Genomic DNA, 26,156 nt, shown 5'->3' on the forward strand with positions numbered 1-26,156 from the left:
TAAACAATAATAATTAATTACATGTAATTAAGAAATGGTGTCTAAATCACAGTACACGTTAGCTTCGAACAAATATAGACTAAAAGCAGAAGAGATTAAAAAGTTGAATGGACCAAACTGGTCAGCAGAGTCTGTCCAGTTCGAGCTTTATCAGCCCTTCAGTAATTAAGTGAGTTTCGCCCACGGCCAGTGCCGCAATGTCATTAATTTGGATCAATTGAGTGCACTAAGCATGGTTTTCTCTCAAAGACTTCGAAGATGGTCACCATCTGCTGAAATAGCTAAGTTTACTTTCCAGAATTTACTCCTCAGAATTCTCTCCTCAAAATATTAATGTGAGAAAATCGATATATTTAAATTCGTTTCCCTTCGTTAGTTTTTTCTCACTAATGCTACCTTTAAATCTTATCAAATTTTTAACTCAATAGAATATTTGATAACAAAGAAGAAGTACAATTTCAACAATTGTTAAATTGAAGATGTATCGACTTATAATTTTAAATTTCAAGAAGCAAATTTTCGTGTAATTGATTTTAAGTAAGATCAATGTTTCATAATAAGAATACATTTAATATTCTATCTTAAAGAACGAACTTTGACTTTTTGTAAAATGAAACAGAAACTCTTGGCTGCTAACAAGTATGAATAATAATCTTTCGGTCGATCATTAAGCGGCGAACAGGATTGAAAACGAGTCTCGTTAAAATTTAATCGTAACTTAGCTCGATCGATATTTGCATCAGTAATAGCAAAAATGTTGTCCATGTAACAGTTTTCCTAAAATTGAAGCTAAAACTTTTCGTGTGTTACGCAAAGCACGAACTCTCGTCAAAAAGAAACGTATGTTTCAGGCAGAACCAGCTTTGGTGTACGATAGCGTGCAAGTTTTCGCGCACGGTTTGGCAGCTCTGGACCGTAGTCACGATTTAAGACCAGCAAATCTGTCCTGCGAGAAAGAGGAACCGTGGGACGATGGTTTATCACTCTACAACTATATTAATGCCGTACGTACGTTTTGTGAATTTTCAAGCAAGTCGTTGGGCGAAATAATGGGACTACTAATGCTAGTGACGCGAGTTTCCATATGCAATTATTTCAGAATAATATCTTACTTTCTCTTCTTTAGAGAAGCATAAAAAACTGCAATAAAATAATTTAAAATATTACTGCAGATACAAAATATCTATTTGTATTTTTTTTAAATAATGGAAATTTGTGTTGTACTCCGCTTAACAAAATTGAAATATATTTCCTTTATAATATTGGTTGTAGTTAATACCATCAGTTTATAGAAAAATTGAGAGCAACATATTTTGTAATGTTATAAGAAGAATATAATTTAGCCTAATATTATCTGAAAATTTTATCATAAAAGAAAACATAGATTTTATAAAATCAAATTACCAATATTTATGATGTATCTATATCAAACGACGATGACATTTTTTAAATGTTGATTATATGTAGATTCTAATATTAGTAACTTGCGAATTAAACAAAGAGCAAATTAAACTCGATCATAATATGCAGTTGTATACAAATGTATGTATGCATCCGTATATGTAGTTTTTATATTTTATATATTTTATATTTTTGAAGCTAAATACTGAATAATCCCGAATAATTCCTCGCTATTTAATTTCCATCCGAAATATAAATAACAAATGTTTAATAAGACTTCGTCTTCTTTTATCAAAATGATTTATATAAATTCAAATTTTATATTATCAAAGAGAAAACGTATTTTTTTCAAAATTTTTACGTTAAGTCAATATAATATACAAATGTATTTCATGGCTAGAATAATTAAACGAAAACATACGTTACAGATCTAGAAGGCAGTTGTTTTACGCAAGAGAAATATTTACCCTTCTCAAAATGTAGAGAATAGTGAAATAAATCATTTAATAACTATTTTTATTAGCAACAAAGATATTAAATATAAATAAAAACAATAATTATATCTCAAAAGTAAAAAATTATTATATAATTAAACTTATTAATTATTAAATTGTGTTAACATTTAACAATTTAATTCATTGACTTTTTGTTAAATTTTATTGTTTCACAAATATATAATTAACAGTGTTAAAAGAACGAGTCTATAAGGTATATTGACATCTTTGTAATTCTTTCTTTAAAATATCTTTGTTAAGTATCTTTTCTGTCACAGATTGATTGACTAAACGTGACTTAACGCTCTAGAGTAATTTAAGTTCTACTTATATCTAGTGTTCATATATATATAAAGAACTTGCTGTTACTTATATCTCGTTTCCTCCTGCGGCCTCTTTAAGCTTCTAAAATTCGACGACGATTTTTTTGTTTGCAAATGATGAAAATTTATCATAATTCTTAAAAAATAAGATACAGAACAAAACCGAATATTTATGTACATAAATAAAAAAATAATCTCTTTCTCGTAAATTAGGGATAAAAAATTATCTCGACCATGAAAGGATTAAAACTGTAGGAAATAACTACCATCTTGACGATCGAGAGCCGCTCTTCGTTGTCTCGCAGAGATTGGTAGTCATCCGGCGATAAGCCGCAAACGTATAGAAAGCAGCGGAAGGAAAGCAACGTTGACACATGAATAATTGAACAACGTATTTAGCAAATAGCTACATCCCGGAAACCTCACCTCGGGGCTTTCTCATCCTTTAGCCACCACGGTCGCGCTTTCCATGCACGACGACCATCCCAAATGCACGACCGCGTCATACGAGAGACACGTACGTAAACTCGCGCGTACGTGCCACCCATGACTTAGATCTCGCATGTAGAGGACCAAGTTTTATTACTCGAGTGCAACCGACACAGGACTTCCCTATTAGATGTTAGATGCGACAATGACGAATTAAGCGGAGCTTAAACTTTCAGATCCAAATATTTTTTTATTAGCCGAGGAATCCTTGAGTTTTTCCGAATTTATTATCCGTAGATAATAAATATAAACATTATAATCCGCAGATGAACAGTCTGGGCAGAGAAATCTCTTTCATATCTGCAGAGATTTATTTGAAATTCGGAAATTGGGATATTGCAAGATACAGATCTTTTAAATCCTACCAAGGATCCTTGAACTTTTACGTTGGCGTGTTTGTTGAGGGAAAGCGGAAGTCGCGTTTTAATCCTAATGCGGGGAGCGGTTTAAGGTTACTCTTAGTTCTGCTAAAAGTAAATAAAGATTATTTGCCCAGTTAAACTAAAGCTGAATTAAAACGTTGATTTTGTTGTTATACGAAAAAGTTGTTATACCAAAGTCATACAAGTGTAAACATAATTTTTCCAATGTTGACGTGTAATGCGATTATTTTTTTTTCATATGGACTGAAATAAATTTTATATTTGTAACGTGAAAACTTTTCTGATTAAAAATATGTATAATATTATATATACATTCTCGACTATATGTGGCAACTCCAAAGAAAAAACCTCATATAAATATCTCATTAAAAAATTTTCTGACAAACAAAGGGTATAATTAATAATGCTGATATCTATCATGTTGGGAAATTGTTTCCAAAGAGACCAATACCTCTTGCACAGCTATTTGCTTATGCAATAATGCGTTTCACGTAAACAGCATTAACTCGAGTGCAGAGTATACACATCATATACCGTGACATTTTGATGAGAAGACGCAGTAAACTCCGGAAACATTTTCATTAGTATTACAATATTACCGAATATTAAATTTCATTAAGGAAAATAATTAAATTAACAGTTGTAAATAATTAAACTAATCACAATAATTTTAAATATTCTTTCACAAGGATTTTCAAATTTTCTTTTTTAATCTGGCATCTTTCGCAGTGTCTTAAAAACAATACTTTAAATTCGATATGTTAAACTCACAGTGTTGAGCTAAAAAAAAGTTTACGACATTGGAATGAAAACCATAACGTCGCACATCGTTTCGTATATATAGGAATTTATAAGTTTACATAATGATGGCTTCTTGCAAATTATTCCTGCAACGTTTTCTTCTCAGCGGTATTATAGAATTTTTCTTTTTCTACGACGGTAAAGGAAATTGGAAACTCGTAGGAAAGTTCAGATCCCCGGAATAATCGAAAACGTGCAAAAATGAAAGAAGGCGATGTCGATGAGTCGTGACAATTTTTCAAAATTTTCTCACAGCACGCTCATGGGTTTTTAGTCGTATATCATCGACAATTGTCGGAGAAGAAAATGTGATATATGGCGATACGTAAGCTGTTTCTTAAGCACCGTTTCGCCCTGCAAGACAATCTTTTTATTATCCGAATGCACCGGGTCTCGCTTAAATCGTACAACGTTATCAAGCAATAAAGAAATGTTCGTAGTTCTAAATAGAAGAAAAAGGAAAGGAAGAGAGAGGAAGAGAGAGAGAAAAAGAAAGAAAAAGAACTTCACCGTAGAAATTATGAAAGTTTCCGATAACTCTGCTTGCTCTATTCCTTTCACGTAGCATCCACTCGTTCGTAAATATCAACGCTCTCTCGTCTCATGGTTGTGGTACTTTTCGAAACGTCACTGCACCGTTATCGACGTTCCTTTCATGTTAAATCCGAAATAAATAGCGTGTCGCGAAGAGATAGCATACCGCGCGCGAGTATACTATCGCGGGTTGCGCTCCGCGTATGCATTTAAATCCTACGCGACAGGAAACTGGCAGCTTCCGACGTGACCATATCCTATTAACGGAATAATCGTGTCCGCCGTTTCTGCCGTTCTGTGAATAACTGTGTAAATAAATGAGCAATCCGCTAAATGATCAATGCTCACGTATTTCTAGGTAATGTTAGGCAGATAATGGTTAACTTAACATTTTAAGCCAGTATTACCATCATAGCATTTAAATTAAACAGGAAACCGCTTGGTAGTTCTATTACAAAAAAAATTAACTTGTCAATCTAAATTCTTCATCACTAAGCAATCTTCTTTCATGCAATAAACATTTTCGTTATATGACATAATTATAATACAATGTCATTTCTCATCATAAAATGTGCTAATGTATATATGATATTAATTGCTTTATAATTTTTACAAATTTTACACATATTTGTAGTTTATGCTTAGAAACCTCTACAAATCTGATACCGCTTAAGCAACCTGAGCTGGGCACTGAAAACTTGTTGCAAAAGCGACAAGATTAATGCACCCCGGAAAGTATAGGCGGTTTTTGCGGCTTAGTCTATCCAGGTACACTTCAGCACTCTAAAGTGTGGAAACATGTGTGTGAGGCACAAAAAGAACTCGGGCAAAGTAAATGCACGCGAATAAGAAACAACCAATTGATCCACAGTGTATAAAATAATAATTAACCAACCGTTATACAGTGACCATGGTAAAAATAAAAAGCCATCTCATCTATAAAACTGATTCGCTTTATAAAAATAAAAAAAATATGTTACAGATTTTTTATAACTAAAATTAAAAATTTATTTTTTAATTAAATGTTTTAAATTGAAAAGAAATCAATTTTTTATTTAATTCTGTATTTATTTCTAAAACATTATGTATTTAAGAGTAACAAAATAAAAAAGCAAGTTAAGATAATATAGTATTTTAATTTAAAAAAACGGCAATATTATTCTAATAATATGAGAGAAAGAGTTAATATGATTTCTTTTATATAGCTTCGATAAGTTTTTGAAGTCTTCTTGGTACATTTTCAATTAAATTTTGCAAATGTTGTCAACTCTATTACCCAAAATCGCCCACACATTTTCGATCGGGCTCAAATCTGGAGACTGCGGAGACCACTCGAGCTGTTTGATTCGACAGAAACGGAAAAAAGTTCGACTTTTCTTTGCTGTATGTTTTGGGTCGTTATCTTGAGGGAAAATAAAATTATCTTGTAGTCCGAGTTTCAACAAAGAACCCTCCAAATTTTCATTAATTATGTCAATATAGACATCTGCCGTCATAATCACATCAATTTTAACAAGATTTCCTATTCCTGCCCATGAGAAACATCCCCAGACAATATTTCCTCCATCTTGGTTTTTTGAGTATGATGATTTTGAAGCTTTTCTCCGTGTTTTCTTCAGACTCCAATCCACTTTTCTTTTGTCCAAATAACTTGAATTTGCTCTCATCTGTCCATAGATTTTTTCCCAGAAATTCAACAAAGTTTGACATATTCGTTCTTCCAAGCAAATTGCAAACGTTTTTTTCTTATTGGTATAGCGCTGATAAAAGATCGCGTGCAAACCGTGCGTCACGAACAATAAGTCTGCGACGTATAGTGCGGTCAGAAACATTAAGATAAATGTATTCCTGAATTTCTCTGACAGTAATCTTTGGGTTTTTCTTAACTTCTTAGACTATTTTTATATCCTTCCGCTTGGATATTGCTCGTTTTCGGTCACTTCCGATTCTATCTGCTATCGATCCAGTTGACTCGAACTTCCTTCTGATTTGTTCTATCGCTCACCTTCCTCTACTTACTTTGTAGTTTTTGTAAAACTTTAAAATAAATAATTATATATGCTTCTTGTTAAATAAAAACAACATTGTTTTAATATTTTTATTTTGTTTATAAAGCAAAATTAATGCTTTTTAAAAAAGTAATATATATATATATATATATAAAGCAAAACAGGATAACTCAGGAAGTGGCTTTCTATTTTGGCCGATCACGTAAAACATGTAAAATGTATTTACTAAAATATGTAATACAAAACTTTAAGTGGATAAAATGTATTTATTGAATATCGACAAGGTAAATATCGCTTTCAATACAATAAAATCATATTTCAACAAACAAAAAGTTTCGTTTATTTTTTGCCCTAAAATGTTATATTTAAAGAATTTTTTTTTTATTAATGTATTGCGTAATATCATCCCTCTTAAAACCAAAACTATGAATATGCTTATACCAGAACTATGAATGTGCTTTTATGACTAAAGAAGGAGGGAATAACCAAAAATTATTTTATATTATAGTTAAATTTAAGTCAGAAGTAAAAACTAATACCTGTAAGATTTAAAAAATTTTAATCTCCAAAAATTATCTGAAATTGTGCATTTATCAAATCGCACAGTTAATTGGCATATCTAAGAGAGACAATATGACATTATGGCGTGACTTTTATTCCGCTTATTCAGCTTTAATTGAAATTATCAACTTATGTATGTTATGAAATAATCCTTAAATTTTATTTAATAGCTGTCAAAAGCTCACAATTATAATTCGGTTTTGTGTATATATGTTTTGATTTAATTTCTATTAAAATTTATTTAATTTCCCGATTTAAAATGTGTATGAAAATGCTTAATCAATTATTGCAAATTATGTAAAATCTACTGTCTGGGCTATTTATTCTAGAGACATAATAATTTATTAAAATTCAACATTCTGACGATAAAATAAAATTATAATCAACAGTCGAGTTCGCTAGACGTTTACCTCAACGTAACAGCGATAATAATGATGCCTTATTTCTAATATGCCTTCGACATCAGTTAGATAAGCAGACGTGCAAACAACGCAACATTCTGTTACTGAACGCTAGCAAATGGATTTATGTTCGCTGCCGACGGGAATACAATTCACCATCATCGTGTACACAATGCGAGTAGGAGGGAAATGCTAGCTAGGAGTTTCCGTACATAAATACTATATGACATGAAAATACAGTGACCTTGGCGAAGTATAAGACAGATACCTATAGCGATAAAGAATTCTGATTTTCAAAATATTATATGTTTATAATCCTTTACGAAAAATTTCTCACATTCTCATCCGGTATAAGGTATTTAATTTTTTGGAAAAAGTTGCAAAAAGTTGCAAAAAACGTTTGTAGATTTAAGTTTGTATAACAGTATAAATTGTTAAATATATAAAATTAAAGAATTGATAATTAAGATTAAGAAAGTGATATTATGAAATGAAAAAAATACTGTTCCAACCAACGATTCTAATAGTCTCACAAAGGATTAATACGTTAAGATTAGAAAATTAGAAAATATACCAAGATTTTGTATAAATACATATACAAAATTTATACTCTTAAATAAAAAAAATTTAATTTAATAAATTTAATTTAATTAAATAAAAATTCTAAATATATATTCTTAAATATACGTAATATACACTCTTTACATATTATACTACTTCGGATTAAACTTAATTTTCTCCAAATTCGACTTCTGTAGATAAAGTTTCATATTTTTTTACTAAATTATTAAACAATATTGTATTAAACAATATTTGATAAAAACAAGACAAAAATAAAAATAATATATTTAACGATGAGCAATCCGGATATTCGACATCCGGATATTCGAATCCTTCATAAATGATTGTATCACATTTTTTTAAATCTTTTTTTAAGCTACATTCGTACATCGCGACATGCTTCCGCAAAATATCCTGAGCTGCGTATTCTGTTGTGTAAAATGCGCGCGTATGTAATGGTGTTACACGCGTGATGCACCGACGCATGCATAGTGCAATTAACGTGCGTATTCGTCGAGCGAGAGCACGTCGAGTACCGCGAAAATACATGCGGCACCGCGTGCACCGCCGTGCCGGTTACTTCCGGCGCGCTTACCATTTGTTTCGCGTGCATCGGCGTATTTTTGATTTTGCAAGCCGGCTCGTCGATGTTGCTGCTGACGAGATATCGTGGCAGAGATTTATCAATTCGCGTGCGATCCGCAGTACCGCTGTTGACAGCCCGAAAAAAATCCTGGTCATGGAATCACTGCTAAAATTCTCACGCCGACTGCCAGGTTGATGGAAGACGATTTCTCTTTTTCGAAATAATTTAACAATGCGAAAGGTTGTAAAATTGGAGTTAACTGCGCAAAGCGCAGACGAGCGAAAACCATCATACTTCTGTGCGTCGGCCTTTGCCAAATCGTGTTAACAAGTGCATCAATTAATCCATAAATTCATAAAACTTTGTAATCCGATTTAAATGCACTTTTCGTTACGGCTGAGATAATTCAAATAACGTAATAATTTTCTCACAGCTAAAGTGGTTTTTTTGAATTGTTAATAATATATTTTAAAAACATAGAAATATTTATTAAAATTTTTAAATAACAATCTTTAATCTGTAAGAGTTGGCTCATTATACATTCAATAATAGAGTATATTTTCAATAGTCTTTTATATATGTGTATGAGGTTTTTTTTTCAGAAAAATATAAAAACCTGTATGCAACAATAATTGAATTATTTTCCTATAGATTGGACTTTACTCCTATTGTGTGCAGTGAACTGAGCAATATACAAACGATAAATATTCGCATAAAAATCCGACCAAATTGAGTTGAATTTTCTCAATGTAGATGAGATATCGATTATTTTATCTTTTTTGCGTAATAAACTCACTCCGCACAGCTATCACCTCCGATTAAATTCAGATTACAAGTGGAATAAAACACGAGATACATCTAAAAAGTGATATGACCACGCATATATCAGCCCGGCCATAGTATTCAAAACATGTTTACAACGAGCAATGATATTTTGTTGAATAAAACCGTGAGCCATTGAGAACGTATGCTGTTAATAATCCGATCAACAGAATAATACAAATATTTAAATAAAAATTCAGAATCTTTAGACTTATCTTATTCTGGTAGGATCAGTGGTCGAGTTTGAAAAGAAGCATTTTGGATAAATATTCCATCAACCCCGCAAACGGACACACACTAAAAAAGAAGAGATGTAAATCAAATAAACTACGCGCAAACCGCCGGTAGACCGCAAACGGTAATTAATGCGAAAAATTTCGCCGGCTGTATGCATCCGGAAATGTAGGCCGTCAGCAATGAATCGTGTGTACGTGTGTGCGTGTCCGTGAGCTACTGGACACGAAGGAAAAATAAATTTAACGAGAATCAGACGCGCACATGATTTAACGACCGGTAAATCCGGCTGTGTCTGTTATTAAACAGTTATGAGTATAATGTTGCGTATAAAAATTTTATTATTTTTCGATCTTCGCGTTTTATCTACCGTCAGCTTGGGTGGCAATATCCAGTCTCGAAATATTAGATACAACTTGGAGATATTGTTATCTCTTCATGAGAGACCGCACTATTTACATAAAAACGCAATTTTTCTGACATTCCACCTATATTTAAATAGTAGAGATATAAAGCTTCGGAGAATTATACGGCTGGACTGCATACATTTTCATGAAAACAAAAAGTTTAACCGTGCTACACTCTTGCTGTACGAAAGCTTAAATTTTACTCATACAATATCAATAATCAAAAATATCAACAATAAAATACGTAAAGTGAGAGACATGTCTTCATTTATTTATTACTTATCGCGAAATTCTAATGGACAAATCTAATCGATTCGGATTTACACTTATACGAGTGTTTCTTGTTGCAGGCAGGCTTACACGGACTAACCGGACATATTGAGTTCAATGAAGGGAAGAGAAATAATTTCAAGCTGGACCTCTTAAAACTGAAAAAAGAGGAGCTCGTTAAAGTCGGCGAATGGAAATCTGGGTCTGGCATTAACATCACGGACTTAGACGCCTTTTACGAGACCACGACGACAAACATTACGCTCGTGGTAATGACGAGAGAGGTAATGATACCTTATATCTAATTTAGTCACGTTTGCGACCCTCGTAGCGTTAGAATTAATCATTAAGCAAGATACTGCACGAGTATGGATCACATACGGTGATATGAAAGCTGCGCTAAATGGAGTATGTTTATTATATGCCGCGAAGTGTCAACATTTAAGCTAGATAACAACTTCAACGTGTATTTATAAGTGTATTTATAAGCGATCTGTAAATTGTGAAAGTTTGTTAAATTATTTGATATATATATACATATTTTTTTATATAAAGTTGATCCCAAAGTAATCGCATATGATAAATAAGATATTAGAGGAATTTTGTTTGGTAACTTGATTAATTCTATCTTCACGATGTGTTAAAAATACAAAAAATTTGTAATTTGATTTAATGTTACTTTATTGTTATTTTCGCAAAAATAAAAAAATTCAGGGGCGATTTGCAGGATTTTCAAGCAAAGAAAACAGTAAAATCACGAATTGTCGTATCAAGGAAAAATCTTAGTTGGTCGAGAGAACGTTTTATCGGCGTTATTGTGTATTCTCAGAAAAATGAAAAATTCATGGTGGCGTCGGGAAAAGGAAATGTTTGAGGGACAAGCGATCAAAGTGCTATATATTCGTATTGAATGGCCGCTTCTTTCCCACCCTCTTCCTTTCATATGGCCATCTCATGTGGAAATAAGAACTTTTAAGGGTTTGCTTCTGCCCTACCCCTGTCACGATGAGAAAAATTCTACGATCTATCAGTGGGATCCAATCTTCCGCAGGAAAGACCCTACGTCATGGTAAAAGAAGACAAGAATTTGACTGGTAACGCGAGATTCGAGGGCTTCTGCATCGATTTGCTCAAGTGGATCGCCGGCCAAGTCGGTTTCCAATACGCAATCAAATTGGTGCCCGATCACATGTACGGCGTGTACGATCCCGACACGAAAGAGTGGAATGGAATCGTTCGCGAACTCATGGACAAGGTAAGACAGAATGTGCAAATCCTATTTCCCTTCCTTGCGATAACTTGCGATATGATTCAATATCATAACATAAGGAATAATATAAACGTATAACATGGCGATAACTGAGACATAAGTAATATGATATTAATATGCAGTGAGTTAATTAAAATTTACACACAAAAGTGTTGCGTTGTCAAATCGGAAAAAAATTTGAATATGGTGAGATGAAAATTAATCAGGGTGTACACGAGTAACTAAATGTCTGCGTTTATATACATATAAATATGAATAAAATAGCTTATTGTAATTCTTCATAAATTTTTTTAATCACTAGAAACAACGAATAATATAGCTGGTAAACTACATTTTCCAAATTGTTATAGAATATTCTGAATGGCAAAAATCGCGATAGTTGTGTTAGTGAAAATATAAAAATAATGGCGAATATTAATATTGTTTCCGTTACCGAAATTAATGTAGACCGCAATGTGTTAATAGTGTTGTTGAAATTACGGAAGCATGTTATATTAGGAGAAATATCGAGGTAGGAGAATAGGTACACGCGCGCGCGACCCAAGAGGCCGATTTTATATGCAAAGCAAAGTAAATTTTCACGAGCGTGTCGCAATAAATCCATCCCGCTAGGAATTTCATTACGCCTGTAGTCAGATACAAGAATTACCTAGATTAAGCATCTTTCTCATGACCGAACGACGATATTTGATATTTCGATTCATAGATCAGCTCGCAGATGTTGCTCCCTATCATTTGAATTGTAAAATTGTGCAGTTATTAAAATCAAAGTTTGATATATGCGCCTCCGAGCGTCTTCTGAATTTAATCTATGCCGCCGATCCATTATTGTCTGCATGATCGAGTAGGCGCGCACGCAATGTTCGCATATATATAATTTCTACAACAAATTAAAATTTAATTAATCGTTGCAATAACACAATTATTAAATTGGAACACGCGATGTGTGTGATCAAATTAACAATGCATCAATATTTCAATAGTTCAAGATAACAGAAATGTGTTACATCTATAATCAAATTTCATTCGATGTTTAGTCCCATTGGGACAATAAAGTAACGCCAGTGATGCAAGTTTGCAACTAAATTATCAGTATAAAGCTCACAAATATTTTTACTTATAAAATATTAACTTTACATTATTATTTAATAATGTCTGCGTGGAGAAAATTTACTATTATAATTTGCTATAATTTGTTGTAATTATAGAAATAAAATTAATAACCATAATTTCATTACTCTTATTTTCCTTTTTTAAACAAAAAATCTATTAACAATTGAAATAAAGAAGATTTAGAATAAATAATCCCGATGCTTTTTCAATATCAACACTTTCTTCGAATTTTGATTATAATTCTGACCTTTTTGCATTTGTATATCAATATATCCAGAGGAAAGTAAGTGTTCTCTTTTCGTTACCGAGGAGAAATAATTCTCTATTCGCACTGTTTCTTTGCGATTTAAGTAGCCAGTAGCAGGGAGAGAATACATGCTGATACACATACAAATCTTCAACGAAAAAATGGAGAACATTACCAGTAAACATAATGCGTCGGAAAGCGGAAATGTCTAAAAAGAGAGTCTTTATTAGATTTAAAGTTTTATCATCGGAACGAGATAAAAACGCAAGAGCGCGATATACAAAGAAATGGACGTACGCGAAAAAACGCATATTATTCGTGAAAAAATCGCGCGTACAAGCTATATGCAAAAGTATTATTAGCGTAAAAATAAATCGTCCGGATTTGGTTTTGTAGTTCTAAAAATATTGATTTTTTGACAATAGTACGATTCAAGCTTTGATACATAGACACACAATGTAATATTATACTAAAAAAAGAATCCATTAACAGCCAGATAAAAATTTAATATTTGCAATAACATTTTATTCGTGAACAAGATATGAATGGATGTAGTTAATAATACAAATATTCAGCCGTTTTCCGAAGCATATTACTGTTCGTGTGCAAGATTATTCGATACATATGTGCGATTGTTGCGAATATACGATTCGTTGAATATATTTTGTCATATATACATACATATAATACGCGCTTCTCTGTCCGAGATAATGCTTTGCTTTCATTCGACAAATAATTCAAGCATTTGTTGCTAATAATGTCAGTACATAACATTTACGGAATTGCTTTCGGACATTCTTATGACCAACTTTATTGGTTGTAATATAGACGTGATATCACTTAGCCTTTTTTTAACCATATCTATATATTTTGCTATTGCAAATTCCATTATGTAATTCTATTATGTAAAATATTGTAAAACATTGCACACAACAAGGAAAGAGCGACAGAGAAAGAAAGGAGAATAATTTAATATATAACTTTAGCTTTCTCGAAAAAAATATTTGTCGTGGAAAAATCACAATTGCTTGCTATTATTAAAAATTCGCGCAACTCGCGTTAATTTGAAACACAAGATGCAAAGAGACGAAATAAAACGTGCACCTCACAAAATTCGCAACTCTTCTTCCTAGCGTACTCTGAATAGCGAAGATCAGCGGTTTATAAAACATGCAAAGCAATCTACCTCTTGTGAAAAGGGATGACGCCTTAACCTGGAAACCTACGAAACCGTAGGTGGATATTTTAAAACGGAAGATGACACGAATGATGTTTCATAGTTCGCGGTGCTCGCACATAACTCACGCTCATAAAAAATTCATTCACTATTTCACAAGATAAATATGCAACGATGGTTTATCAGTAATTTAATGCTCTCATTCACAATGCACTTATGTATTAAAAAATACATTTGCTCGGTATAAAAGTTCGGTGATATGCCTTGATTATTTTTATCTGTCCAAGAGAAAGAAAGCATTCTACGAACAATTTAAATATCTTTCTTAATAAAAGCTTTTTGTGCGATATTAATTCCTACTGTTTCCCGCATTATAAGCATCTTTGTTTTTATATGGCTTCAACTTCAACTTTATCAAGGAAATTAAATTTCTTTAATTCTCTTGGATACTGTAATTCTTTCAGAGAGCGGATCTAGCGGTTGCCTCCATGACAATTAATTATGCCAGGGAAAGCGTAATAGACTTCACCAAGCCGTTTATGAATCTCGGAATTGGAATCTTGTTTAAGGTGAGTTAACACTGTGCATCAGCCGTAATTTTCTTTTTAATTACATATGCATGCGACACGATGATTACCATCTATTACCTTTTCATCAAAGTATACGTGTCTATGCCTCTAATGTTTAACTCTTGATTATATTTCAGTTTATGCATTGCATTAACATAAATTAACAAAAGTGATTTTCATACGAGCATGTCATTATAACCTACTGAATAACGAGGAACGTAAATAGATGCTTTAATTATTCTACGGTAATATACCATCAATACGCAAGATGCATTTGTATAATTCAACGTGATTTTAATTCGTTTATTTAAATGCGAGAAAGAAATTAATTCGTCAAATAATCTGCACCGCGCGAATTCTCTTTCTTCAACGAATACTCGCGAAGAGAGCCTTTGAATGCCCAGGATCACCGTGAAGGTTGACTCGTGTCGGCCCGCAGCGTCGTGCCGCTCTGTGCCGCGTCGCGTCGCGTCGCACCACGAAACGGGATCCGTTTTAATTAAAATCGTAGCGTGACGTAATTTAGGTGCCGTCCAGTCAGCCGACACGGCTTTTCTCCTTCATGAATCCGCTGGCGGTCGAGATCTGGCTCTACGTGCTCGCCGCCTACATGCTCGTGAGCTTCACCCTTTTCGTGATGGCGCGCTTCAGCCCGTACGAGTGGAACAATCCGCATCCGTGTCTGGCCGAGAGCGACGTGGTCGAAAACCAGTTTACCGTCAGCAACAGTTTCTGGTTCATCACCGGCACCTTCCTCAGGCAGGGCAGCGGGCTCAACCCTAAGGTACACTCAACGAGGTGCTCCACCATTGGACTACTTCTACCGTTTTCCTTCGCGTACTCATCGACTACACCGTTCACCGTCGGGACATCTCTCATCCGACATGCTCGCCAGTTTCTCTCACGTTTGCCACTCCCGAGCGTTATACGGAACTCCGTTCACGAGGCAGCGCGCACATAAATCCATCATCTCGCCGGAGTGCAAACAGTAGATGTCTGTTTGCAGGGTGCACGTCAATTCGTTTATATCTGTTTATGTTACGAATCATATATTTGCAATATTACAGGAATGCTCGCTAAAGCTGCGGGCAAAACGATCGAGCAAAATCTTGAAGCAATATTGTTACGATAATATTGTAAAATCTTTTATAAAGGATGTCGCGCTCTCTCTCCACTTCGCTTTCGGAACTAAAGAAGATCAGAACGCGTTAATCTTCTTCCTAAACAGATTAAAGACGTTTAAATTTTTTAAGTAGATTATTTAGAATCGGCTATTGTTTGTTTTCTTTATCGTGGTAGTGAATTGTTCGTCTTAAAATCCAATCTCAATTACCTTCCACGGCGTTAGCGATCTCTCGTTAAAAAATAAAGCAGCACGTACGGCGATTGCACTCAGAGTGCACCGCTATTGTGTTCCGCTCGACGCGCCAGAGAATAATACGTTCCCGTAATTCCGTCGAAATAAAGAATCGTCTTTCGAGCCATTTGAGAGACTGGATATTGTGCAAGAAAACGGCGCGAGAGTTGTAAGCGGCTCGCAACTTTGAATTATTTTTCAGCAAGGAACTATACATGACAATTGGACGTGAACGGGCACGTCATTGCATTTCACGAAATTACATCGTAATCTCGTCTTCGATATCGAATCAAGGTCGATCAAGTCAATTCTCGAAGATTAGTAATGATAAACGTCAATGCTTCAGGTGACCAAACGCACGCCACCGCGGCTCTTCTCGTTCATGACTCCCCTCGCCGTGGAGATCTGGTTGTCCTTGCTAGGCGCTTACGTGGTGGTTTCCTTAACGATATGGATAGTGGCAAGATTCTCACCCTACGAGTGGGTAGAGCCACCCCCCTGCCCAAGCTGCAAATGCCCTTTGCAGGTAGGCTCACGTCGAGTGGTGCGAAAAAAAATCAATCGATCGATTATATTTAAATTACAAAGCACAGAGGATTTTTTAAAATATTATCTGTACTTTAACTATAATTTAACTAGCTAAAATAACTAGCTAAAATACTTCTAAAATACATCCTTCAGTAATTGATTTAAAAAATCCATAATACTTCGTAATTTTTGTAACCGAACCTTATTCTTGCGACTTTGTAAGATATAAATATTAGACGAATAAAGAACGATTAATTAATATATGTGCAACAATGTATCTTTTAATTCTTAACATTCTTCTTCGCCAAGAGAGTAGATACACTTTATGCAAAGGAAAAATTTTGTTTTCTAAAAAAGGTGCTATTTACGTAAAAATTCAAAGTTATTTCGCATCTTTATTTTCAGTCTTTTATAACATGACCAACGTCTGCATACAATAGTATAGAACAATATATAAAAAGTATGTAATGTACAGAAAGCTGTAAGTTAAGTACAACTAGTGTAATTATTTTTAAAACTGCACCACTCGACGGGGGGGTCATCGCATTGTCATCAGGGCAGTCACATGAGCGCCTTGGATCCGGACAGCGACGACATTCCTCTACTGACAACAGTCAACGAGTTCAGCCTGGCCAACAGTTTTTGGTTTACGGTCGGCACACTAATGCAACAGGGCAGCGACCTCAACCCTAAGGTAAACGTGCCACCACAGAGAGTCAAACGCGTCCCAAGAAACAACATTCCTTTTTTTATCAATAAACATGTATGTAATTACCTTCCTCGGCAGTAGCCTACTTGTCGGACTTCCAGAAATTCGTATCGGGAAACGATTAACTTTTGCGGCACTAATTAAAGAGAACCACGTGATTTAAACACGAATAAGTTTTAAACGTTCTTCTGAAATTTTTTACGCCACCAAAACACTCGTTTAAGTAGGACTGGAGAGTGATAAATTATTTCACCACGATTCCCTCAGATCTCAATCAAAACATAAAGTAAAATAGGTCATTTCTGTACCGTAATCCTATTACATGTATGGAAATGTTGACCCAGAAACTTTTACGACACTTCACAGAAATTTTCTTTTTATGAAAATTTATAAAGATATGACATATTAAGAAGCTGTATTTGCTATAAATGTTTAACGGAGAAATGGATATAAAGTTTGTCAAGAGAGAGAGAGTGTATAGTTTATATAATAAAACTGCATAGTTTTTTGTATAATATTTAATATAAATCATATAATCATATTCTTTTTTTCTCTTTCTTGGATTAATTTCTGACAGCATTACCAGTCAAAGAAAAACCACTAGATTTAGTTACGAAATAATTACGACGCAGCAAATATATCCTTCTTTCGCGTTATCGGTCTGTTCCTTTTTTTACTTCTACATTTACGTCTAGAGAAAGCAGTTTTCTTTCCACGCTTGGAAATTACTCGCTATATTCAGTCACGTACTAACATGCCTCGAAAAGTAAGAGAAAACTATTAGATTTGGGAATATCTTGCGGAAAATAAAAAAAATATAAAAATCGATAAAACCAAGAGCAATTTGTCTTGGGATCTCTCAAGTAATCCAATTTAAACACGTATTTTCCACTTTCTTACAAGTGTATATAAATCTTTCTACGTTATGAAATTATCATTGATTCCAAATATATCTCTTTAATTTAGAAAATCATGTAAACAAAAGAATTGAAAATTGATCTATATTTTATAAAATATATGTGTGGGAAAGAGAATGTGTACATCTTGCTTTTAAAAAATTCTTGCTGTTGTTGAAATAAGTTTTTTAGACAAATTTAACGCAAATTTATGTCTGTTCCATAAACACACTATTATATTTTTACTAGTCGCATATAAAATGCCGCAAATCTCATTTAAACGTACCATTTTTAAGTGGTTTTACTTGTATGAATCGTGAAATTCAACGCGTATTTCAAGAAGAAAAGCAAATAAATGTCAAACGCACAAAGGCACTATATGAGTATATGCCATAACAGTGATGTTAAATAAATAGCATCGAATAAAACTAAAAGAAACTTTGAATACAAGAAATGCAAAATGCATACAATAATTGTAATTTTGCGCGATATTATTTATAAGCATAATAAGGAAACATATGCAACATAACTATAGCAAAGAAAAAATGATTATATTCCGTGCAATAATAAATACACGGATTACAGTTATTCCTGATATACAAGGTGCACCATTTACAGATTGTAACAGTACAATCGCTTATTCTGGATATTAATTATAGAGTAACTTATGCTGAATATTAATTATAAAGTAACTCTGAGATCATTTATATAAAACTTTTCTATTCAACGACGAAATAATTAATGCCTGCCATATTATCTCAAATGATATAAAGTCAAATTATCAATAAATATGAATAGATAGATTATAAGAATGTCGATAAAATTAACGCTTTACAAGAATTAAAGAATAAATAGCAATTAACTAATCATTAGCGCGTTTTTGTTTTATGACAAATATTTCTTGTCATTCTTTTATTTATGTTAATAATACATGCCTTTATTTAAAAAATTTTTTATAATATTTGTATAATATTTAATCTTGGATGATTTGAGAAAGAAATAGATAAGAAAATAAAGAAACAAGATTAATTAATCCATCAATTTTTCTTTATTGTTCATGAGAGATAAATATAAGAGAGAAAGAAAATGTAAATAAAAGAGTCATATTTTTAAAATATTGATACTTTGTATGTAGTATTATTATAACTTGTTTCTTTTTTAATATTTATCTAATCAACAATAAAAAATGACAAATAAATATACGTAGAAGTACAACTATGAGCCTAAACATATAAAATGCTACAATACCTTTAGCTAACTTTTATCATTTGTAACTCAAAAGCTATTATAATCTTGACAATTTTATCTTCTTGTCTCTTATTAATATCCAGAATACACATTATTCAAGTATCATAAAATGGAATATCTCTCACAAAGAAAATATAGTATTTTTCGTCTTTATAATTCTGCTTTGAAAAATTATTATTCTTTCGACATTTAATTTTTATTTATATGGATGCTGTGTATAATACGATGGGAATAAGATAAAAAATGTCAGCAATACAGAATAGTGCGCAATTGGCTTTCAGTTGTCGTATAATACGTGCAGTATTGTATAGAGTTCCGTCAATCGCGAGAAAAGTATCCGCGAGATATGAACTGGGACGGCACTGGCATTGCTATCATGGACAATGGAAGCATTCGGAGTGAAAGGAGCTGCGTCATTATTCGCGTTATACCTTTCTTTTTCGTGCTGTACTTACAAAGATTAAAAAAAGAAATGGAGCTTGCACACGTAAAGCTTTTCTCTTGAAATTTTATTTAATTTCATCTACGACCCAACGACCTTTAGTTGCATTATACGAATGTTTGAAAATTTGCTAAGCAATATAACTTATCAAGTTCTATAATAATCAAAAACTAATTTTTGTGTAAGATACATTGTTAATTCTAAAGATAATAACAAGTCGATAAACACAAACCATAATCATATGAATCATTAAATGAGTATCAATTCTAATCAAGCTTTATTTTCTTGTCACTGAGAATGAAACTTAAAGGACAAGCACACTAATTTACAGAATTATTATATAATCCATAACAACGAATATCAAGAAGTTAATCAGAAAACGAATATCAGCCCTGCATGCACATATAAGTCAAACACTTTTTAATTTCTTGTATCTATGTTATAGTAATTTTTTATTAGTTTTATAATTATACCTAAAATGTCGAATATCTCATTTTTATTACAATATTGTTAAATTAGTTTTTCATTTTATGACTACATATGCCATTGTTTTATATTACACAATATTATTTTGTATAATAGTTTATATATTTGCAATTAAGGCGTATAATATATGTGTATATTGACACGATATATACATTGAAATAATTTTCCTCCGTATTTTTAATACCAAGGTACATAACACTTTGTAAAAATAATCGATCAAATCCGTTGAGATTTCGGTTCCTCGAGCTAATGTCACAATGGATTAAGAAGCAATAATTTTTGTATGCAAGAAGCGTGATATAAAAGTAGCTTCTAGTAAATTCTCAATAAGTTCAACGTTCAATTCTTCACTTTTACGCGACTGACTTCTGCGGAAATTCTTCCTGCAGCATTCAACGGTGTTTTCCAAGTTTCTTGCTCCATATTTCACGTCACATAAAAGCAAGAAAGTGTTACTAAAAAACAGAACTAGTATAGAAAGAACATTTTGGATCTGTTGAAATTCTTTCTCTCTATTATTATATAAAGTATAATAAAACATTTAGAACAATAAGTTGCAAGAAAAATTCCTATTTGCTTGCAAATAGATTACGACTCATATTTTACTGATTATCTTGAAGGCATATAGATATCTATATATACTATATTATACAATGTGTTAATCATTGCAGTTGTTTTTTATGGTACTAGTTTCGTAAAAAAATAGATATTGCATTGAGATATTTATCTGCGCTAAATGCTAATTGCTGCTTTTAAAAATTTCCTGGAAATACAGCAGCATCTTACGTGATCATCTGTTGTAGAGCATGGAATTTCGCGTGGTTTCACGGTGAGATTCGAGCTGGTATTGTTTCCCTGACAATGCTAACAGCAGTATAGAAAGGAGGTTTTGTTTACACTAAGCGACGATGCCCGTGAAAACAATTACATGTCCTCAACGTATCTCGCCTGAGAATGTTCACCGTGATATCTCACGAATTTCCGCGTCCTCGCCGCGTCATCCGTTTCTATTACACTGACAAAAGTAATTACTAGAGTACAAGCTTATACACATTGTATATTGTATTTAATATACCTGTTGCGATATTACCCGACGTAAACTACTGAAAATTTAGATAAATAACTTGAAATGCACATTGAGATGTATTATTTAACCAAACAAACAATTAGTTTCCTGAATTATGTATTCCTGTATAAAAGTACCAAATATTTAAAATGACGTACATTACATAAATATATAAGAAAAATAGCTAAATGTGCGGCTTAATGACATTAACTTTGACATGAATAATAACTTCATTAGCAGGACATTATTTTGCAGCATATATACGTTCGTTTATCATTTCGTTATATCATCGCGACATAAAGTCAACTCATCTAAACTCACAAATCATGACATATGCACCATTATTTAATATGTACCAAACACGAAGTTTTTCGCTCACTTGCCACGACGTATAAATTTTAAGATATACTCCTGTTTTAAACAAAAAGCAAATAAAATAATGTCATTTTAAAGATGCGGAAATATATGTATAAAGCTAGATTTTCAGACCGAGCAAACGAGCACGGATAAGTACGAATGAACTTGCTTCGACGAGTGCAAACGGCATCGTGAGTATTGAATTATTCATGTTTGTTCGCGCTCGTTTGCTTCATCTGTAGATCCGGCTTAAAATAATGCTAAATAAGTGCGACTTAGATCTACTCTTGATAGATTTCCCGTTTCAATTTCCTACTGTATAATATAGTAACATTGTATAGTATTGTACAATATACTATACGCTTATTAGCAAATATTTAAATAAAGCTTAAGTCGTTATATGTATATAGTACGCTTATACACACATAAACTTTGTGAATATATTCATTCAACAAATATCACTAAATAAGAGAAAATCATAACTTTAAATGTGAAACAGCTAGGAGAGTAAAATCTCATGTGGAAACGTAAATATCTATGATACATCATGTGATGCCAATTGACTCTGGTGGCACGTATGTACATGCGGGGTTGTCGTTGCGACTGTCTCGAGTGTCGGCAAATTATGCTTCATATCAGCCAGATGCGCCGGATACCGGAGAATCGCGGTTGAGCATTCAGAGCGAGAGAGAATGTAATATTGCAAATAATAATATGTTTTACGCTTTAAATGTCTTCGCGTATGGGCATAGATATATGCGCGTAGACATGTGCGCGTAATATTATGCGCGCACGAGAAAATTTCTTCCATTGATATAGATAATAAGCGACTCGCTCGAATACATCGTTCCTAAAAGAGCTATTCCACACAAACACTTGCAAAAAAACAGACATTATATTCAACGTATAATTTAAACACATCCCGAATACGCGGGTTATACCGTGCAAACTTTTTCGCAGAATATTACCGCGCGGTAGAATTAAAACCGTTCTCTCAATTTCCGAGCGGCAGGCGCCGCGTAATACGGGAATGAGAGAATCATTCATGGGTGTTCTACATTCGACGATCGTTTCCGTGATCGTCGGCCTCGCCATTAATGGATCGAAATATCCCAGCAGCGAATTCTAAATGAGATCTCGTATTGCATTCTTCGACTGCTGCGAGGAATTTTTCGTCGGAATTGCACTTTAAATCGACCTTGTCACCCCGATATGTTCTGATGCGTTTTCGATCGATCTTCAATTCTCCTTACGGTCCTTCGTAACAGAGGCGAAAAGTATCTGCCCCGTAGTGCAAATATATCAAGTGATTTATACACTTTATACATTTGAGAGAGCCTACTAAAATTTTAAACGGATATTTCTTTCATGCATCTACAACAATTTGATTTCGGTATTATTAATACTTGATTGACACTTGAGCTAAACAATCTCCGTTGCCTGGAGAGCACAAGAAAATACATTATATCGATATCACCTGATTGTTCGAAAACGCATGAAATTGTATATTAATACTGTTACAGAAAATTTATTTCCCACGTCCCTACAGAAAGTTAAAGAGACTATTAAAATTAATCAATACTTTAATTTGGAAATAAATTCACACACGCATATATATTCGTGAGAATTTATGATTATATCTTTAAACTTCTCAATCGCGAATAACGAATTAACGTTTTAATGTAGAAAGGAATAATAAATATGGGCTAAATTAATAACATTTGCAAAGCAGAATTTAATTTGTTATTAATTGATTTCCGGATAATTCGATATCGTCGAATTAGAATGCCCATAAAGTTGTTAAATAAAAAATTTATTAAGATTATTCGAAATGAATACGGATTAAATCCTCGTTATCAGGCAACTAGTACGAGAATAGTAGGCGGCATTTGGTGGTTCTTCACGCTAATCATCATCTCCTCTTATACTGCAAACCTGGCCGCTTTCCTAACGGTGGAGAGAATGATAACGCCGATCGAGAATGTCGCTGATCTCGCGGAACAAACCGAGATATCTTACGGCACTTTGGAGGGAGGAAGTACGAAGACGTTCTTCAGAGTGAGTGCAAAAAGATCATAAAGAATAAATTGTTTTTACATTTTCTGTATAACAAATTTTAAATTATGAGCAATATACGCGGTTATTACATTTAATTACATATTAAAAGTTTTCTTCCAATGTGCTTTCTATCATATATATCACAGTTTTCATTTTACTTATTTATAATATACTGCATATAAATTATGCATTAAAAAGATGCATGATTTATATAAATAAAAATCTCAAAATATAATTTCTTGTTAGAATAATGATAAATCTCATAATGGACGATATGACACTGACTTTTTAAATTAGCAAAAATTTAATAAAATTTTATATAAAACGCAAATTATCAAATTACATTCACGCTGAAATAAAAAAATGTGTATATTCTAGTAAATCTGCTGACGTCATATGTACTAATAATAAATTTGATATATTTTTCGATTGATTTTTGGAAATATTGCATATTAAGCTATAATGTTTTATATGTTTCTTAAAAACATTATATTATAATTAAACGAAAATACTACTTTTGTAAATTTTATTCCATCTGTGCCATTTTTCGTTCAGGAAAATGAACGAATTAACAAAATAATGAGCAAAAAGTTTCTAAATTTAATACTGACAATGTCAAAACTCGACCATTTGCACAATAAAAATATCTGATTCGCAAGTAAGAAGATTGACTCTTTCAATACAATATTAACTTTTTCATTTTTCAATACATTTTCAAAATTAATTTTTATTTAAAACTTTTTTATCATAAACCGTGGAATATAAAAGACAAAATTAAATACAAGCCGTTACAGAATTATATAACTTACACTAAATAATTTAATCAGGACTCAAAAATTGGGATCTATCAGAAAATGTGGAGATTTATGGAATCGAAGAGTCCATCTGTGTTTGTTCAATCCTATGAAGAAGGAGTGAAAAGAGTTTTGGAAGGCGACTATGCATTTTTAATGGAGTCGACCATGCTCGATTACGCAGTTCAACGAGATTGCAATCTGACACAAATAGGGGGCTTGTTAGACAGCAAAGGATATGGAATTGCTACTCCGAAAGGTAAATGAGAATAAAAATAGCAATGAATAGAAGTTCGACTTAAAAAGTAATTACCAACGTATTTAATATTAAGAGCTAAGAAGTTTCTGAAATAGGTGGTGTCCAATTAAATTTCTAAAGAAAAATCGGTTTTATTAGCCGACGCACACCCTTACAGAAAAATACTGTAAGTGATTATTTGGCTAGTGATTAATTACTTATTGTGAGTATTAAAAGCATTAAAAACAGAGCTTTTAATACTCAAAATAAGTAATTAATCACTGGCCAAATAATCACTTACAGTATTAAATTTCTGTAAGGGGCATAGTCCAAAAGGGCGATGTCTTTGTTCATCAAGTAGTTTGTACAGTTAAATAATTGTATCAAAAAGATTACAATATATTTCAGTCTCGGAGAGGGAAAAAAACTTGAATAATTTTACAAAATTAAGCCGTGTATTTAAAATACGTATATTATTTAATAATATGTTGAACATATTCGACGTAAAATGCAAGGTTATGCCCGAGATTATGCTGCAAAAGCAGAAATTGCGAAACCCTTGGCCAGCCTAACGAATGCTTTTTATATGCAGGTTCGCCCTGGAGGGATAAAATATCTCTAGTTATTCTGGAGCTGCAGGAAAAAGGTGTAATACAGATCCTCTATGATAAATGGTGGAAGAACATGGGCGATGTATGCAACAGAGACGACAAGAATAAGGAGAGCAAAGCTAACGCCCTCGGAGTTGAAAATATTGGTATGTTTATCCATTCATATTTTTTTATCAATAGAAATTAGAGACAAAAACAATAAAAGAAAGAATAAGAAAATTTTTCCATTTCTTAAATCACATATAAAAATGTTTGTATCGTATTATATATGTTAAAGCGAGATGCTTATTTTTATTAATGGATTGCATAACACAATATATCAAAAGATTTCAGACTGATTAATTTTTCTTAAATTGAATACCGAAAATAATTGCATTGAACTTTCACGATGTTTAAATAACTGCTTAATACAAATTAAATATGTAAATTATATATAGATATTAAGGTGTACTTATATTTTCATTAATGGATAGCGTAACACAATATATCAAAGGATTTCGGACTGATTAATTTTCATTAAATTGAATGCCGAAGTGATTGCTTTGAATGGCCCTTTCACGATGTTTGAATAGCTGCTTAATTTATTAAGTTATCAAGTTTATCCAGGTTACCGATACGCGTCCATGAGTACATTCAATAGCATATTAGCAAATCGAGTTTGTGAAACTATATTTCAATCATAGCACAACAAATCTGGATAGTAATGCAGCCTAT

General features: G+C 32.7%; 2 protein-coding genes across 7 annotated transcripts in view; one reads left to right on the plus strand and one right to left on the minus strand.

Annotated features, from left to right (window-relative positions):
* Window positions 1-26,156, plus strand: part of LOC139776399 (glutamate receptor ionotropic, kainate 2) — a 150,034-nt gene that overhangs the window by 111,713 nt on the left and 12,165 nt on the right. For all 6 annotated transcript variants that reach the window (XM_071713009.1, XM_071713002.1, XM_071713020.1 and 3 more), the window contains 8 exons: window positions 852-1,004; window positions 10,357-10,560; window positions 11,328-11,531; window positions 14,548-14,652; window positions 15,179-15,436; window positions 23,602-23,799; window positions 24,627-24,852; window positions 25,424-25,588. In XM_071713009.1, the coding sequence (XP_071569110.1) occupies window positions 852-1,004; window positions 10,357-10,560; window positions 11,328-11,531; window positions 14,548-14,652; window positions 15,179-15,436; window positions 23,602-23,799; window positions 24,627-24,852; window positions 25,424-25,588 (1,513 nt within the window). The remainder of the gene's footprint in view (window positions 1-851; window positions 1,005-10,356; window positions 10,561-11,327; window positions 11,532-14,547; window positions 14,653-15,178; window positions 15,437-23,601; window positions 23,800-24,626; window positions 24,853-25,423; window positions 25,589-26,156) is intronic.
* The window catches only part of LOC139776430 (uncharacterized), a 95,487-nt gene that overhangs the window by 30,263 nt on the left and 39,068 nt on the right, over window positions 1-26,156 (minus strand). The gene's annotated exons all lie outside the window — the stretch shown is intronic.

The sequence above is a fragment of the Temnothorax nylanderi genome, unplaced genomic scaffold, assembly GCF_030848795.1.
Source record: "Temnothorax nylanderi isolate EJ_2023f unplaced genomic scaffold, tnyl_v1.0 TNYL_tig0005_pilon, whole genome shotgun sequence".
Taxonomy (NCBI): Eukaryota; Metazoa; Arthropoda; class Insecta; order Hymenoptera; family Formicidae; genus Temnothorax; species Temnothorax nylanderi.